Source organism: Coregonus clupeaformis, chromosome 5, assembly GCF_020615455.1.
Source record: "Coregonus clupeaformis isolate EN_2021a chromosome 5, ASM2061545v1, whole genome shotgun sequence".
NCBI lineage: Eukaryota > Metazoa > Chordata > Actinopteri > Salmoniformes > Salmonidae > Coregonus > Coregonus clupeaformis.
Genome location: NC_059196.1, coordinates 15,894,522 through 15,913,423, shown reverse-complemented (window position 1 = coordinate 15,913,423; position 18,902 = coordinate 15,894,522). Strand labels below are relative to the sequence as shown.

Below are 18,902 nucleotides of genomic sequence, written 5' to 3'. Positions count from 1 at the left end.
CCACTCCTGCATTGTCTTGGCTGTGTGCTTAGGGTTGTTGTCCTGTTGGAAGATGAACCTTTTTCGTTCTAAAATTAGCAGCCGAAATTGTCGCAACCCCTATTACTAGCCTGTTCAACCTCTCTTTCGTAACGTCTGAGATCCCCAGAGATTGGAAAGCTGCCACGGTCATCCCCCTCTTCAAAGGGGGTGACACTCTAGATCCAAACTGTTACAGATCTATATCCATCATGCCCTGCCTTTCGAAAGTATTTGAAAGCCAAGTTAACAAACAAATCACCGACCATTTCGAATCCCACCGTACCTTCTCTGCTATGCAATCCGGTTTCCGAGCTGGTCATGGGTGCACCTCAGCCACGCTCAAGGTCCTAAACGATATTATAACCGCGATCGATAAAAGACAGTACTGCGCAGCCGTCTTCATCGACCTGGCCAAGGCTTTCGACTCTGTGAACCACCGCATTCTTATTGGCAGACTAAATAGCCTTGGATTCTCTAATGACTGCCTCGCCTGGTTCACCAACTACTTCTCAGATAGAGTTCAATGTGTAAAATCGGAGGGCCTGTTGTCTGGACCTCTGGCCGTCTCTATGGGGGTGCCACAGGGTTCAATTCTTGGGCCGACTCTATTCTCTGTGTATATCAATGATGTCGCTCTTGCTGCTGGTGACGCTCGGATCCACCTCTATGCGGATGACACCATTTTGTATACATCTGGCCCTTCATTGGACACTGTGTTAACAAACCTCCAAACGAGCTTCAACGCCATACAACACCCTTTCTGTAGCCTCCAACTGCTCTTAAACACTAGTAAAACTAAATGCATGCTCTTCAACCGAACGCTGCTTGCACCCGCCCACCCGACTAGAATCACTAATCTCGGCGGGTCTAACCTAGAGTATGTGGACAACTACAAATACCTAGGTGTCTGGTTAGACTGTAAACTCTCCTTCCAGACTCACATTAAGCATCTCCAATCAAAAGTTAGATCTAGAATTGGCTTCCTATTTCGCAACAAAGCCTCCTTCACTCATGCTGCCAAACATGCCCTCGTAAAACTGACTATCCTACCGATCCTTGACTTCGGCGATGTCATTTACAAAATAGCCTCCAACACCAATTGGATGTAGTCTATCACAGTGCCATCCGTTTTGTCACCAAAGCCCCATATACTACCCACCATTGTGACCTGTACGCTCTTGTTGGCTGGCCCTCACTACATATTCGTCGCCAAACCCACTGGCTCCAGGTCATCTATAAATCACTGCTAGGCAAATCCCCGTCTTATCTTAGCTCACTGGTCACCATAGCAACACCCACCTGTAGTCTGCGCTCCAGCAGGTATATCTCACTGGTCATCCCCAAAGCCAACACCTCCTTTGGCCGCCATTCCTTCCAGTTCTCTGCTGCCAATGACTGGAACGAACTGCAAAAATCTCTGAAGCTGTAGACTCTTATCTCCCTCACTAACTTTAAGCGTCAGTTGTCAGAGCATCTTACCGATCACTGCACCTGTACACAGCCATTCTGAAATTAGCCCACCCAACTACCTCATCCCCATATTGTTATTTATTTTGCTAATTTGCACCCCAGAATCTCTATTTGCACATCATCTTTTGCACATCTATCATTCCTGTGTTAATACGAAATTGTAACTATTTTGCACTATGGCCTATTTATTGCCTTACCTCCATAACTTACTACATTCGCACACACTGTATATATATTTTCTGTTGTATTTTTGACTTTATGTTTTGTTTACCCCATATGTAACTCTGTGTTTTTATCGCACTGCTTTGCTTTATCTTGGCCAGGTCGCAGTTGTAAATGAGAACTTGTTCTCAACTGGCTTACCTGGTTAAATAAAGGTGAAATAAAATAAAAGTAAAACCTTCACCCCAGTCTGAGGTGCTGACCGCTCTGGAGCAGGTTTTCATCAAGGATCTCTCTGTACTTTGCTCTGTTCATCTTTCCCTCAACCCTGACTAGTCTCCCAGTCCCTGCCGCAGAAAAACAACCCCACAGCATGATGCTGCCACCACCGTAGGGATGGTGCCAGGTTTCCTCCAGAGGTGACGCTTCGCATTCAGGACAAAGAGTTCAATCTTGGTTTCATCAGACCAGAGAATCTTGTTTCTCATGGTCTGAGAGTCCTTTAGGTGCCTTTTGGCAAACTTCAAGCGGGCTGTCATATGCCTTTTACTGAGGAGTGGCTTCCGTCTGGCCACTCTACCATAAAGGCCTGATTGGTGGAGTGCTGCAGAGATGGTTGTCCTTCTGGAAGGTTCTCCCATCTCCACAGAGGAATTCTGGAGCTCTATCAGAGTGACCATCGAGTTCTTGGTCACCTCCCTGACGAAGGCCCTTCTCCCCCGACTGCTCAGTTTGGCTGGGCGGCCAGCTTTAGGAAGAGTCTTGGTGGTTCCAAACTTCTTCCATTTAAGAATGATGTAGGCCAGTGTGTTCTTGGGGACCTTCAATGCTGCAGACATTTTTTGGTACCCTCCCCAGATCTGTGCCTCGACACAATCCTGTCTCGGAGCTCTACAGACAATTCCTTCGACCTCATGGCTTGGTTTTTGCTCTGACATGAACTGTCAACTGTGGGACCTTATATAGACAGGTGTGTGCCTTTCCAAATCATGTCCAATCAATTGAATTTACCACAGGTGGACTCCAATCAAGTTGTAGAAACATCTCAAGGATGATCAATGGAAACAGGATGCACCTGAGCTCAATTTAGAGTCTCATAGCAAAGGGTCTGAATACTTATGTAAATAAGGTATTTCTGTTTTTTATTTTTTACTTTGTCATTATGGGGTATTGTGTGTAGATTGATGAGGATTTTTATTTATTTAATCAATTTTAGAATAAGGCTGTAACGTAACAAAATGTGGAAAAAGTCAAGGGGTCTGAATACTTTCCGAATGCACTGTATGTCTCGGTTCCTTCCTGTGAGGTCACTGAATTAAGCAACACAACACAAATTGACACAAAATACAACATTTTATTTTATAATAAATTCTTAATGGCACATTACATAACGAAATATACATATACATGTGTAGGCTTTTTAAATTAACATTTCCTTTAATTTGACCTCTTTCATTAATTTAATCTGCAATTACATTTTTACACAACATCAATAGCAAAAGATAAAATCAATAAATGATGGCCTTATTAACAGAGTAGGCTGAGGGGCACTTGTGGATGCCCTCTATAAACTAAAAAACGAGTTCCTATATAACTTTCTGCCCTGCTCAACTTTCTGAGTTTTTGTGTACCACATAACAGAACTCCAGTCACAAAGATTCCAGCGATAGGAATTAACCTCATGGATATTCTCCCAAACTCAAATATAGTTGACTGATTTGGTCACATCAATGGAGACCTTGCCATTTCGATGCGTTCCTGGGTAAACACATTCACACATGATTAGTTTATAATCATTAGCTTACATCAAGGTAAAGTTGTATTATAATATATTTTGGAACTACAATGCGCTAACATTGTTTTGTTTGTAAAATCAACTGTTTTTGCTGTTTGCTTCTACTTAAGACTGAAAAATTAACCATCAAAATCACAAAGCATTCAATCACAGTTCCCTTTAAAATATTATCTGGCCAATTATTTATTTTTGGAGAAATGTTAGTGAGAGAAAAATGACTTTAACTACTAAAAAGGATTTCCATGGAGCAGCCTGTGTGTTTCTTAGCTATGCACCCTTTATAAGCATAAATGTTTTCAATTAACATTGATTAATTGGGTGAAATACAACTGGATGTTCATATAGTGGGGAGAACAAGTATTTGATACACTGCCGATTTTGCAGGTTTTCCTACTTACAAAGCATGTAGAGGACTGTCATTTTTATCATAGGTACACTTCAACTGTGAGAGACGGAATCTAAAACAAAAATCCAGAAAATCACATTGTATGATTTTTAAGTAATTAATTTGCATTTTATTGCATGACATAAGTATTTGATCACCTACCAACCAGTAAGAATTCCGGCTCTCACAGACATGTTAGTTTTTCTTTAAGAAGCCCTCCTGTTCTCCACTCATTACCTGTATTAACTGCACCTGTTTGAACTCGTTACCTGTATAAAAGACACCTGTCCACACACTCAATCAAACAGACTCCAACCTCTCCACAATGGCCAAGACCAGAGAGCTGTGTAAGGACATCAGGGATAAAATTGTAGACCTGCACAAGGCTGGGATGGGCTACAGGACAATAGGCAAGCAGCTTGGTGAGAAGGCAACAACTGTTGGCGCAATTATTAGAAAATGGAAGAAGTTCAAGATGATGGTCAATCACCCTCGGTCTGGGGCTCCATGCAAGATCTCACCTCGTGGGGCATCATGAGGAAGGTGAGGGATCAGCCCAGAACTACACGGCAGGAACTGGTCAATGACCTGAAGAGAGCTGGGACCACAGTCTCAAAGAAAACCATTAGTAACACACTACGCCGTCATGGATTAAAATCCTGCAGCGCACGCAAGGTCCCCCTGCTCAAGCCAGCGCATGTCCAGGCCCGTCTGAAGTTTGCCAATGACCATCTGGATGATCCAGAGGAGGAATGGGAGAAGGTCATGTGGTCTGATGAGACAGAAATAGAGCTTTTTGGTCTAAACTCCACTCGCCGTGTTTGGAGGAAGAAGAAGGATGAGTACAACCCCAAGAACACCATCCCAACCGTGAAGCATGGAGGTGGAAACATCATTCTTTGGGGATGCTTTTCTGCAAAGGGGACAGGATGACTGCACCGTATTGAGGGGAGGATGGATGGGGCCATGTATCGCGAGATCTTGGCCAACAACCTCCTTCCCTCAGTAAGAGCATTGAAGATGGGTCGTGGCTGGGTCTTCCAGCATGACCACGACCCGAAACACACAGCCAGGGCAACTAAGGAGTGGCTCCGTAAGAAGCATCTCAAGGTCCTGAAGTGGCCTAGCCAGTCTCCAGACCTGAACCCAATAGAAAATCTATGGAGGGAGCTGAAAGTCCGTATTGCCCAGCGACAGCCCCGAAACCTGAAGGATCTGGAGAAGGTCTGTATGGAGGAGTGGGCCAAAATCCCTGCTGCAGTGTGTGCAAACCTGGTCAAGATCTACAGGAAACGTATGATCTCTGTAATTGCAAACAAAGGTTTCTGTACCAAATATTAAGTTCTGCTTTTCTGATGTATCAAATACTTATGTCATGCAATAAAATGCAAATTAATTACTTAAAAATCATACAATGTGATTTTCTGGATTTTTGTTTTAGATTCCGTCTCTCACAGTTGAAGTGTACCTATGATAAAAATTACAGACCTCTACATGCTTTGTAAGTAGGAAAACCTGCAAAATCGGCAGTGTATCAAATACTTGTTCTCCCCACTGTATAAGGACATGTGAAAAGCAGATCTGGGTTGTGAAAAGCAGATCTGAGTTCAAATACTATATTAAACCATTTCAAATACATTATCTGTGCTTGATTAACTTGCCTGGCTTAATGGGCCAATACAATAGTTCCAAAACGGCAAACCAGGCAGGCTAGAGCAGACGCTCAAAGCACCGGTATTTGAAAGATTTCAAATAGTATTTGAAACCAGGTTTGGATTCATCAGACACCCACAGCTAAACATAGAACAAATAAACCAAATCCAAACTCTCTGCTCAACCTCTCACATAGTGAGAAGCACATGGAAGGTGAAAGGGTTTAAGATAGATTGTAAGGCGCGACTTTGGCTAAATTAAGCTTGTGACAGAGCGCAATGGCATTTTTCTTTTCATGTGAGCCAATCTCCACAAATAGAGCACTTGGTTTGTAAGGATCAAGTCCCTTCCTTCTACAGCTTAAGACAATCTTCAATACTGTTTGATGAGGTTGAGCCATAGAGATAAATACTGTCTCTATCAATTCCATGTCAATTCAGGAAGTAAACTAATTCTCCTCAATGTATTCCTATGAGATTAAAAATAAATAAATGGAATTGACCCCAACCCTAGTATCTATGCAGTATCTAAATACTGTATCTATCTCTATTGTGGATTGATCCATTCTATTGACCTGCGTTGACTGTGCAGCAGATACGTACTGTATGTGAGGCCAGGGGGAAAGACGACCAGCATTACAACAGGTGACTCAAAAAGCAGCTAAACTATTGCAGCAAGAACTCCTAGTTAGGCAACAGAGGAACTGTCACCAGACAGACATACTGGGGCAAAGGCAAGTGAGACAGTCCCCCTGGTTAACAACAACATCCCTTTCTGAAGGACAGTAACACAACTTACACCAACCTGGACCCAGATATGGAAATCGTAAACAGAAGAGGACCACAATGAACAATCGCTGTAATCTGAGAGATGAGTGCAGCGGAAAAGTGACCTATAACCACAGTTTCATAAATCAATGATGATGAATGTTGTGAGGTTCAGTGCAGTCAAAAATGACATTTTCCTGTGTTCTATATATATTTCCACACTATGAGGTTGGAATAATTATGTGAAATAGTGAAAAGGATGATAATGCCCTTTTAGTGTAAGAGCTGTTTGAAAAGACCGCCTGAAATTTCAGCCTGTTCTGGTGGGATGGAGTTTTGGCCTTCCATGGTGACATCACCATGCAGTAAATTGGTTAATAGACCAATAAGAAAGAGAGTTCCAAACCTCTCTGCCAATAATAGCTAATTTTCAGTTTTCCCCTCCCCACTCCCAGACAGTCCTAGCAAAATTCTTGCTTGAGAAATTGCCCTTTGCTAAGAAGCTATTTTTGTTTCTTTTTGACAATTTTAATTGAAAACAATCACAGTAAGGTACTTAATTGTTACCCAGAAATGATATGATATTGAGATAAAAATGCCTGCATTGGACCTTTAAACCTTGCCTTGTCTAGTTGTTGTATCAGGTTAATGTTACAGATGAGTATTTTAATCAGACCAGCGGCCAATAAAGATGTGGTGTGATGTCAGCAACACATGGCACCTATCATTGTGAGCTATTTCTGTACCAGATATGTCGAGAGAGAGAGAGAGAGAGAGACAGAGAGAGAGAGAGAGAGAGAGAGAGAGAGAGAGAGAGAGAGAGAGAGAGAGAGAGAGAGAGAGAGAGAGAGACTGAGAGGAACCTTTTTTTCACCACTTCTTAGTTCAGACTCACAGGATTCTCCCTCTTTTCCAGCTCAGTATCTGTCTACGTGTGTGCGCTTATGCACTAGCTAGTCCACTTAATTCCCTTTAGTCATGAAGTTAAGTACATTTTGTGATTCCATTGTGATGCGTTGTTGATGTTGTGAATGTTTTTTGCTCCAACAGCCAGTGTTGTTCCTTTTTTGGAAAATCCAGATTTCTACTCGGACTGCAATAGAAAATAACAGAAATGTCCAATTACAACAATACCATCATCATCATCATCATCATCATCATCATCATCATCATCATCATCATCATCATCATCATCATTTATATTCTAATGAGAGATCAAGCTGATAGGTTAATGCAGGATCTCTAGCTAGATAGTGTGCTATAGATAAGAGATGAGGGATGCAGAGCAGACAGTGTAGTGAAGGGACTGTGATACAGGAACAAGCTACTGTCCCTAATCCTGTATCCACCTATCATATCTTAATGACTCTGGAGGAGAACAGTGGGTCACTTCAAGACTGCATTCACTGAGCAGTGTGTTTATCACACATGCAGCACGGTAGAGTACAGTACAGTATAGTTCGGTACGGTACAGTATAGTTCGGTACGGTACAGTACAGTTCAGAACAGCACAGTAAGACATCACTTACAGTTGTGGAGTGGCTCATCTTGTCAAAGCGGAACTTCAAGTTTGACCTGGGAGACATCTTACTCTTCACATCTGGGGGGAGAATAAGATAAAGCCTCCATTATCAGAGAAATATATACTCTATGATTGAGTGTCAATCACACATTGAGGATGAGACAACATACTCGCAAACAATAAAGTACCATGTGTGCTTCCGGATAGTTCAAGTAAAGAATGTAAACAAACCCACCATTGTAATCTACAGTGTAAGAGATGAATACAGAGGGTATAGAGACCTATATAACAGAGATGGTTCAAAACCATGCTTGTGTGTTGAGTAACCCTGATGACTTGCAGAATGCCTAGACTTTAGCCCAGAGGGCTAACATGGTCTTGTGGTGTGCAGGAGACCCGGGTTTGGATCCCAGTCAGTCACACCTAGGTGTAGTGTTGGATGTTTACCTGTGGGACTGCGACACATGATGAGGGGGGTGGCCGAGCCTTGGCTCTCCACGCTGAGGGAAGGGTAGGGGCTGAACACGGACGAGGAGGCTATGGACGGGTGGATTCCCTGGGAGAGGAAGAGGAAGAGGATGAAGAGGAGGGAGAAGATGAAGATGAGGAAGAGCTGTCAGGGCTAGGGTAGACATCCATCTGTATCATTCTACTGTCACACACACTACAGACTACAGCTAAGAGACTTCAGCTGGATTTATTACAGATGGTCGGTTTTCAGCACTGTGCTGCCGTTGTGCGCTTGAGCAAGGAACTTATCCCCCAAACTGCTCCAGAGGGGCACACAAATTCCAGCCTTAGGTTAACTGAGCTGTAAACAACTGTTTTTTTGTGTGTAAACACTGATCTGTGTGTGTGTGTAATGTGTGTATGATACAATCATTATATGACATTCTCATCCTTTGCCAAGCGTGCGTAATTGACATCCAACACAATATGATCGAAAGAGAGTGACAGAAACCATAATTGACTTAATCACCAGCTGTCATGATATTGCACCATCTCTATTTCTTCTCTCAGTACTGCCAAATCATCTCAAATCATTCCAACTGTGTAATTTGTTGATGCCTTCATGCAGTTAATGATAAAACAAACATGGTCCTTATACAGTTAATCATTTTGGATCCCACAACTTCTGAGCACCACAGGCCTATGATCTGCCCAATTATGTGCCAGAAGCACCCTGCCAGTCCTGATCGAAATGCTATAGCCCACCCAAGCCCACCTCAACACACCCCACTCCCCTACCCCTCTGCTCTACAGCCACCTGTCACCCTGTCTCCCAGCCCACTGACTCATTGTCCCCGTGCCTCCCTACTCCCTATCCCCAACCCCTGTCCATCCTCCATACGCTCCCCAGCACAATGCCTCCAGGGCCTCCCCCTCCCCAGCCCCCAGTGGCCGCAGGCCCTCACAGTGTCAAGCTCCTCCAGGGCCTCTCCTTCCCCGGTGGTACTGCTGAAGCTGCTGGTGCTGGAGGAGGAGCGGGAGATGTTGTGTCTGCTGCTGCTGCAGTCCTTCAGCTTGAGGAACGGCCTGGTGACAGGAGGTAGAGGAACAGCATTAGAGGAAAGGAGATGAGAGGAGAGACGAGGAGAGGGGATGGTAGGAGAAGAGACGAGAGGAAAGGAGAGGGGAGGGGAGGAGAGACGAGGGGAGGGGAGGGGAGGGGAGGGTATGGGGAGGGGAGGTTTACATTTAGCATATGCACACCTCATGCACACATTGTGTGTTCATGTTCAGTATTTTGGTTGTAGTTCATCTCACCTCTCCTTGTTGGGGCAGATCTCTGGTGAACTGGGGTTAGACAACGTCTCTGACCTCCCTTCCTGGCCAAGAGGGCAGATGTCTGGGGTCTTTTGGTCACTGCAACAACAAACAGACCAAGTTAGCAGATAGAACAAATACACAATGACATACAGTGCATTCGGAAAGTATTCAGACCCCTTGACTTATTCCATATTTTGTTACGTTACAGCTTTATTCTAAAATTGTGTAAATAAAACAATTTCTTCATCAATCTACACACAATACCCCATAATGACAAAGCAAAAACAGATTAGATTTTTGCAAATTTATTCAAAATAAAAACAGAAATACATTTTACATTACATTTACATTTTAGTCATTTAGCAGACGCTCTTATCCAGAGCGACTTACAGTTAGTGAGTGCATACATTATTTTTATTTTATTCATACTGGCCCCCCGTGGGAATCGAACCCACAACCCTGGCGTTGTAAACGCCATGCTCTACCAACTGAGCTACATCCCTTATTTACATAAGTATTCAGACCCTTTGCTATGAGACTCGAAATTGAGCTCAGATGCATCCTCTTTCCATTGATCATCCTTGAGATGTTTCTACAACTTGATTGGAGTCCACCTGTGGTAAATTCAATTGATTGGACATGATTTGGAAAGGCACACACCTGTCTATATAAGGTCCCACAGTTAACAGTGCATGTCAGAGCAAAAACCAAGCCATGAGGTCGAAGGAATTGTCCGTAGAGCTCAGAGACAGGATTGTGTCGAGGCAGAGATCTGGGGAAGGGTACCAACACATTTCTGCAGCATTGAAGGTCCCCAAGAACACAGTGGCCACCATCATTTTTAAATGGCAGAAGTTTGGAACCACCAAGACTCTTCCTAGAGCTGGCCGCCCGGCCAAACTGAGCAATCGGGGGAGAAGAACCTTGGTCTGGGAGGTGACCAAGAACCCGATGGTCACTCTGACAGAGCTCCAGAATTCCTCTGTGGAGATGGGAGAACCTTCCAGAAGGACAACCATTTCTGCAGCACTCCACCAATCAGGACTTAATGGTAGAGTGGCCAGACGGAAGCCACTGCTCAGTAAAAGGCACATGAAAGCCCGCTTAGAGTTCGCCAAAAGGCACCTAAAGGACTCTCAGACCATGAGAAACAAGATTCTAGGTCTGATGAAACCAAGATTGAACTCTTTGGCCTGAATGCCAAGCGTCACGTCTGAAGGAAACCTGGCACCATCCCTACGGTGAAGCATGGTGGTGGCAGCATCATGCTGTGGGGTTGTTTTTCAGCGGCAGGGACTGGGAGACTAGTCAGGATTGAGGGAAAGATGAACGGAGCAAAGTACATAGAGATCCTTGATGAAAACCTGCTCCAGAGCGGTCAGGACCTCAGACTGGGGTGAAGGTTCACCTTCCAACAGGACAACGACCCTAAGCACACAGCCAAGACAATGCAGGAGTGGCTTTCGGGACAAGTCTCTGAATGTCCTTGAGTGGCCCAGCCAGAGCCCGGACTTGAACCCGATCTAACATCTCTGGAGAGACCTGAAAATATCTGTGCAGTGACTCTCCCCATCCAACTTGACAGAGCTTGAGAGGATCTGCAGAGAAGAATGGGAGAAACTCCCCAAGTACTGGTGTGCCAAGCTTATAGCGTCATACCAAAGAAGACTCGAGGCTGTAATTGCTGCCAAAAGTGCTTTAACAAAGTACTGAGTAAAGGGTCTGAATACTTATGTAAATGTGATATTTCAGTTTTTAAACTGTTTTTGCTTTGTCATTATGGGATATTGTGTGTAGATTGATGAGGGGAAAAAGCAATGTAATACATTTTAGAATAAGGCTGTAACGTAACAAAATGTGGAAAAGTCAAGGGGTCTGAATACTTTACAATGCACTGTAACACAAGCTTCAGTATTATGACCTGAATTCCCACGGGGGGCCAGTATGAAAAAAAAACAAAAACAAAAAAACATTGTAACTCTGGATAAGAGCGTCTGCTAAATGACTCAAATGTAAAATGTAATGCACAGCCTGGTCCCAGATCTGTTTGTGATGTCTTGCCAACTCATATGGTCATTAACAAAACAGCACAAACAGATCTGGGACCAGGCTATGGAAAGCCTGCTGACCTGCGTGTGTGTCTGTCCGAGGGGCTCTCTGTGCTTGAGTGGAGGCGGGGGAAGAGACCTGAACGACGCTTCACTGGACTCTTTAGAGGAGACTTGGCTGACAGCACTGGTGGCTGGAGAGGGAGACACACAGTCAATACCATTAAGAAGCAGGCAATATACAGCATTAGGAGGCTGATTGAGCTCAATTAAGGCAGATTTTGTCTACATCGTGATGGACCACTACCCTTCACATATAAAACAGTTGAAATTACATCAGCACACTGATATTATGATTATATTACATGGATGTGACTGTTTGCAAAAGTACATGTTGATATCATAAGACTCATTTGAGCAAATTTTTGCAAAACGTGCAATGTACCAAGACTATATGTATGTCCAGTTTTATTTATGTGTAAATATTACTTTATGACCTCAAGCACTCCTACCCCTCCACCCTGCTCACCGTGAAGGTACTCTTTGTGCACTCGGTGCTCTGTGGCAGCCCCCCTCCACTCAAGCTGGCCGGGACCCCCCCTCCCACCCCTGGACTCCGGTGACGGTGGGACCCCACCATGGTCTCCATGGAGTGACTCCGGACGCGCATCGCACGCTAGGGGACAGGGACAGAGACGGGGACAGAGGAGGGAGCAGGTTAAAAGGGAGCGGTGTGGAGTTAGAGAGAAAAGAGAAAAGAGGACAGAGGAAGAGAAGGGAAATGAGTACAGTCATTGTCTCAGCACACAGTTGAGACAAGCACAGCACCCCTGGATGGAGAGCATGTTGTGGGGTAAAGGGGCCTTGCTTAAGGGCCCAACTGTAGGGGAATATCTTTAGGATGTGAACCCAGCAGCCCTCCAGTTGCCAGATCAATTCACCCCATTTTTTCCAGCGCCTGGCCCGGGATTCAAACCGGTCCACATCCTGCAACTATACTCTATCTGTGTACTCATCAATTTCCAAAGCTCTTTGAGTGTGGTGTGTAATAAACTCCTGTGGACAGACTACGTAAACATTGAGCATATGACCAAATGACGCCAGATTAGGTTTGTATTATAGATTATTTTATTTTATTCTATTGATAATGTGGTTGGGTAAGATGAATGTATCTGATATTGATCAAATCAGATTTATGTTCATAGGAAAGATCAAACCTGCTATTACAATATACTGTCAGCAGAGAGAGCACTTCTTCTACATAGAGAAATAAGGAGTGCAGTGCGGTGCATGGTTAGTGAGAGATATGACTGTAATATTACCAGTGTTGGGGAATAGTGAACTACAACTAGTAATTCAACTACATTTTGTAGTAGCTAGGTGGTAGTTGAACTAAATTCTAATCTAGGTAGTGTTTTCAGTAGTGTTTTACATAGTGGAACTACACACTACTTCTTTTGCAAAAATAAAATATGGGTAAAGTAGACAAAAAGGTCATTTTTCGGCATCAGACCTGCCTAATCTTCAGTTGAAACATGTTTAATAGGCTAAATTACACATTCTGTTAACATCTGACTCCAGAATGATCTGTTTTTGCAATATGTAGTCTATGACATTTCAGATTTAGCTATGATAATGTATCACAAAGTAGTTTGGATGTAGTGAACTACTTTTTCAAAGTAACTTTAGTTAAGTAAACTATATTGTTCTTAAGGGTAGCTTTAGTGTAGCTTAACCTCTTCCAATGTGAAGTAATTGTTAGCTTGGTAAACTATATTTTCAAAGTAGCTTCCCCAACACTGAATATTACTGATAATGAGGTACTGTGTACTAGGGTACTATTTTAGTTCACTTATATCGTAAAGGAAATCATAAGAAGCCTTATGATAACGTGTCATCACTAGTAGGTTAGACTAAGGGAGACAGGGACGGTGTGTTTCAACGTTAGTCTCGAGGGCATAAAACACAACAAACAAAACCACAGGAACAGTGTTTATTGAGTGTTTCAATGTTTGGAGATGCTTTCAATATGCTTTGTTCTGATTCTCAATCAGTATAATACAGTATCTGCGACGACAGGTAATAAACTGTGACTGCTGCTGTAGCGATGAGCACAGCACCCCCAGTGGTTGAATGAGTGGCATGCAACACATACCTCCAAACTGCCTGTGAACAGACAGAGAGACACCATATGGTCAGACAGGGAGGATGGGGGAGGGAGAGAGGGAGAGAGGGAGTGAGGGAAAGAGAGATGGAGAAAGACGGGTAAGGTGGTACGATGATTAGCATCCCTTAATCTCAATCAACAGCAGCGTGGCAGGAGGGAGGGAAAGAGAGAGACAGAGAGAGAGACAGAGAGAGAGACAGAGAGAGACAGAAAGAGAAAGAGAGGGAGAGAAAGAGAGAGGGTGTCTGTGTGTGTGCGAGTGAGCGAGAGAGAGAGACAGAGAGTGGGAGAGAGAGACAGAGAGAGCGAGAGAGCGAGAGAGAACAGCAGCAGACAACTAGATAGGTGAAAGAGACATGTCGTCAGATGATGAGGTAAAGAAACGGTGTTAAAGAGTCACCTTGAAGGACTCCAGTAGTCCCCCATGGCCCCCGTTCTCCAGCTTGTCCTCCTCGCCAGCCTGGCCTAGCCCCAGTGTAGCCTGGGTCTGTCTGTGAAGCTCATCGTGAAGGTTATCCAGCAACGCAGCTCGCGTCCGCCCCTGGAACACAAGCACCCACAGACACATTCACACACATATGCATAGAGACACACAGACCCACACAGATGCAAACAGACACAAGCAAAAAAACAACACCACCATGTATCATTGAAGAAGCAGTAGTAGAGGTGATTGAGATAGATGAAAGAGATTGAGCAACACATCCAGGGTGTCTTGAGTCATCTGCCCCTCTCACCTCTAGCTTGGCAAACTTGTCAGACTTGTAGCAGGCGTTCTCCGCATTGATCAGCTTTGTCAGCAGGAAGTCACGGAACTCAGGACCCTGGGGAGACAGGAGAAGGGGAGGGGGGGAAGATGTGGATGGAGTGGGAGAGGTGACTTTCATCAGCACCATACTCATCATCATCTGGTCGTCTGGAGTCGACGGGACGAAAAGGAATTAAACAGTGCCTTCAGAAAGTATTCACACCCCTTGACTTTTTCCTAATTTTGTTGTGTTACAGTCTGAATTTAAAATGGATTAAATTTATATTTTGTTTCACTGGCCTATACACAAAATACCCCATAACGTCAAAGTGGAATTCTGTTTTTAGAATTGTTTTATTCAACCCTTTGTTATGGCAAGCCTAAATAAGTTCAGGAGTAAATATTTGCTTAAAAAGTCACATCATAAGTTGCATGGACTCACTCTGTGTACAATAATAGTGTTTAACATGATTTTTGAATGACTACCTCATCTCTGTACCCCACACATACAATTAACTGTAAAGTCCCTCAGTCGAGCAGTGCATTTCAAACACAGATTCATCCACAAAGACCAGAGAGGTTTTCCAGAAGGGCACCTATTGAATATCCCTTTGATGATGGTGAAGTTATTAATTACACTTTGGATGGTGTATCAATACACCCAGTCACTGCAAAGATATAGGCGTCCTTCCCAACTCAGTTGCCGGAGAGGAAGGAAACCGCTCAAGGATTTCACCATGAGGTCAATGGTGACTTTAAAACAGTTGCAGAGTTTAATGGCTGTGATAGGAGAAAACTGAGGATGGATCAACAACATTGTAGTGTTGGTAGAGCATGGCGATTGCAACGCCAGGGTTGTGGGTTCGATTCCCACGGGGGGCCAGTATGAAAAATGTATGCACTCACTAACTGTAAGTCGCTCTGGATAAGAGCGTCTGCTAAATGACTAAAATGTAAATGTAAATGTAGTTACTCCAAAATACTAACCTAAATGATAGCGTGAAAAGAAGGAAGCCTGTACAGAACAAAAATACTCCAGAACATGCATCCTGTTTGCAACAAGACACTAAAGTAATACTGCAACAATATGTTTTCACTTTGTCATGGGGTATTGTGTGTAAATATAATTGTATCCATTTTGAATTCATGCTGTAACACAACAAAATGTGGAATAAGTAAAGCAATATGAATACTTTCTGCTGAATAAACTGTAAATTATGTCAGGTTTCTCATCAAAACTTTCACTGTAAATAACAGTGGGAAACTTTCACTCTCCTTCAATCTCTCTCTTTCTCTCTCTGTATCTTTTTCTGTAATTCTCTTTCTCTTACTTACCTTCTTGAAGACCGCTGGATTGGGGAGAGGTGGGCCAAACAGAGGTACATCCTCCCTCGCTGTAACAGACACCTGCCGACACAAAGCAATTCACGTCATACATTTACTGTGTAGAGAGTCTGGCTTAGGTAATTCTAACAGTATTGCTTCAGTCCCACTCCTCGCACCAACCTGGGCTTGAACCAGGGACCCTTTGCACACATCGACAACAGTCACCCTTGAAGCATCGCTACCTATCGCTCCACAAAAGCCACGGCCCTTGCAGAGCAAGGCAAACAACTACTTCAAGGTCTCAGAGCGAGTGACGTCACCGATAGAAACGCTACTAGCGCTCACCGCTAACTAGCTAGCCATTTCACACCGGTTACATAATATCCATGCCTTAAAGGCCCACTCCGCTTTGCAAATATCACAGTGAGCCTGTTAGGTTCATAGTAGGCTATAGTACTGACCTTGTATGTGGTGTGTTCAGTACCAGGGTTCTCCACCTGCACCAGCACATACGCATGGAGGAAGTTGGAGGCGATCATGTCAGGCACAAAGGGCGTGGCGTCTTCCTGGAAGACCGCCGCCACGATGTCATTTCCTATGTGCCTCTTCCTCTGGAGCTGAGGGACAAGAGCATAGTGTTCTGTAAACACCTTAGGACTGTGACTGTATGTTATACAGTCTAATTAGTCACAATTATTAGAGACAAAATGTACAGGAATGGTGTGGGGTGAGAGGGATGAGGAAACAGAGGGTGTTTATGAGTGACCCGCACACTGAACACACACAAAACACATACTGTAACCACTGTTATTATGCTGTGTGTGGTGTAGCGGGTTCAGTACCTGTTGTACGTCTCCCTCAGTGAAGGGTAGCTTAGTGGAGACGTGGAACATCATCTCTCTCTGTCTGAAGACGGTATAGATGGACTCAGAGCCTGTCTGACCATGAGATACATCCAGACCACCACGGAACCTAGGAGCACAGTGACAACACAACATGATTATCATTACCATGACGTTAAATTATTGGGTAGGGCCAGGAGCATTTCCTGATCACTTGACAGGGAAAACTCCTGGCCCTACTCATGCTGAATGGTAGCAGGGTAGCAGTATATATATAGTGTCAAACTTTCTCTCTCTCTCTCTCTCTCTCTCTCTCTCTCTCTCAGTAATAGAGTAGTAGCAGAGTTCTCTCTCTCTCTCTCTCTCTCTCTCTCTCTCTCTCTCTCTCTCTCTCTCTCTCTCTCTCTCTCTCTCTCTCTCTCTCTCTCTCTCTCTCTCTCTCTCTCTCTCTCTCTCTCTCTCCCTCCCTCCCTCTCAGTAGTAGAGTCATAGCAGAGTTGTATCTATGTCTCTCTCTTTCTCTCTCTCCCTCTCAGTAGTAGAGTCATAGCAGAGTTGTATCTATGTCTCTCTCTCTCTCTCTCTCTCTCTCCCTCTCAGTAGTAGAGTCGTAGTAGAGTTGTATCTATGTCTCTCACCCCTTAAAGTCGTTCAGCTCTATGTTGTCTCCCAGAACACTGAGGAACTCTCGGAAGGCTGGCGTCTCCTCGTTGTTCCCAAACAACTCCTCCTCTGACGTCTAGGATGGAGCAATGAGAGGAGAGGAGAGAGGGATGAGGGGAGAAGATTAAAAGGGAGAGATGTTAATGTATGGGGTTCCATACACAATGCAGCTTACAGATAAGGAATAAACTGAAACACCATTTGGCAATAAAAACCTGCATATCACACTCACCTGACCAAACTTCTGGTAGATGACACCAAACTTAAATGTGTTGTTCACTTCATGTTCGTCATAACCTACTATCAACTGAGAGCCCTGAAACCAAAACAAAACAATTATAAGGATGTGTATGTACATATAATATCCAGTTATGTGATAAAGTCCCTCCATAACTCGGGCAGATATTTACACTATATATACAAAAGTATGTGGACACCCCTTCAAATTAGTGGATTCAGCTATTTCAGCCACACCCATTGCTGACAGGTGTATAAAATCGAGCACACCGCCATGCAATCTCCATAGACAAACATTGGCAGTAGAATGGCCTTACTGAAGAGCTCAGTGATTTTCAACGTGTCACCGTCATATGATGCCACCTTTCCAACAAGTCAGTCCGTCAAATTTCTGCCCTGCTAGAGCTGCCCCAGTCAACTGTAAGTGGTGTTATTGTGAAGTGGAAACATCTAGGAGCAACAACAGCTCAGCTGCGAAGTGGTAGGCCACACAAGCTCACAGAACGGGACCGCCGAGTGCTGAAGCGCGTAGCGTGTAGAAATCGTCTGTCCTCAGTTGCAACACTCACTACCGAGTTCCAAACTTCCTCTGGAAGCAATGTCAGCACAAGAACTGTTCGTCGGGAGCTTCATGAAATGGGTTTCCATGGCCAAGCAGCCGCACACAAGCCTAAGATCACCATGAGCAATGGCAAGCGTCGGCTGGAGTAGTGTAAAGCTTGCTGCTATTGGACTCTGGAGCAGTGGAAACGTGTTCTCTGGAGTGATGAATCACGCTTCACCATTTGGTAGTCCGACGGACAAATCTGAGTTTGGCGGATGCCAGGAGAACACTACCTGCCCGAATGCATAGTGCCAACTGTAATGTTTGGTGGAGGAGGAATAACGGTCTGGGGCTGTGTTTCATGGTTAGGGCTAGGCCCCTTAGTTCCAGTGAAGGGAAATCTTAACGTTACAGCATACAATTACATTCTAGACGATTCTGTGCTTCCAACTTTGTGGCAACAGTTTGGTGAAGGCCTTTCCTGTATCAGCATGACAATGCCGCCGTGCACAAAGCGGGGTCCATACAAAAAGGGTTTGTCGAGATCGGTGTGGAAGAACTTGACTGGCCTGCACAGAGCCCTGACCTCAACCCAATCGAACACCTTTGGGATGAATTGGAACGCTGACTGCGAGCCAGGCCTAATCGTCCCACATCAGTGCCCAACCTCACTAATGCTCTTGTGGCTGAATGGAAGCAAGTCCCCACAGCAATGTTCCAACATCTAGTGGAAAGCCTTCCCAGTAATGTGGAGGTTGTTATAGCAGCATTCCCAGTAATTT

The 18,902-nt window shown here is 44.2% G+C and overlaps 1 protein-coding gene across 13 annotated transcripts in view; it reads right to left on the bottom strand.

The window, feature by feature from the left end:
* Positions 1-6,797: 6,797 nt before the first annotated feature.
* Positions 6,798-18,902, bottom strand: part of LOC121563328 (rap1 GTPase-activating protein 2) — a 97,582-nt gene continuing 85,477 nt past the window's right edge. For all 13 annotated transcript variants that reach the window (XM_041875288.2, XM_041875284.2, XM_041875292.2 and 10 more), the window contains 14 exons: positions 17,572-17,655; positions 17,315-17,415; positions 16,677-16,806; positions 16,296-16,451; positions 15,844-15,915; positions 14,498-14,584; positions 14,161-14,301; positions 12,123-12,269; positions 11,675-11,787; positions 9,543-9,641; positions 9,191-9,311; positions 8,223-8,331; positions 7,783-7,853; positions 6,798-7,346 (listed from right to left, as the gene is read on the bottom strand). In XM_041875288.2, the coding sequence (XP_041731222.1) occupies positions 7,338-7,346; positions 7,783-7,853; positions 8,223-8,331; positions 9,191-9,311; positions 9,543-9,641; positions 11,675-11,787; positions 12,123-12,269; positions 14,161-14,301; positions 14,498-14,584; positions 15,844-15,915; positions 16,296-16,451; positions 16,677-16,806; positions 17,315-17,415; positions 17,572-17,655 (1,440 nt within the window). In that variant the 3' untranslated portion in view covers positions 6,798-7,337. The remainder of the gene's footprint in view (positions 7,347-7,782; positions 7,854-8,222; positions 8,332-9,190; positions 9,312-9,542; positions 9,642-11,674; positions 11,788-12,122; positions 12,270-14,160; positions 14,302-14,497; positions 14,585-15,843; positions 15,916-16,295; positions 16,452-16,676; positions 16,807-17,314; positions 17,416-17,571; positions 17,656-18,902) is intronic.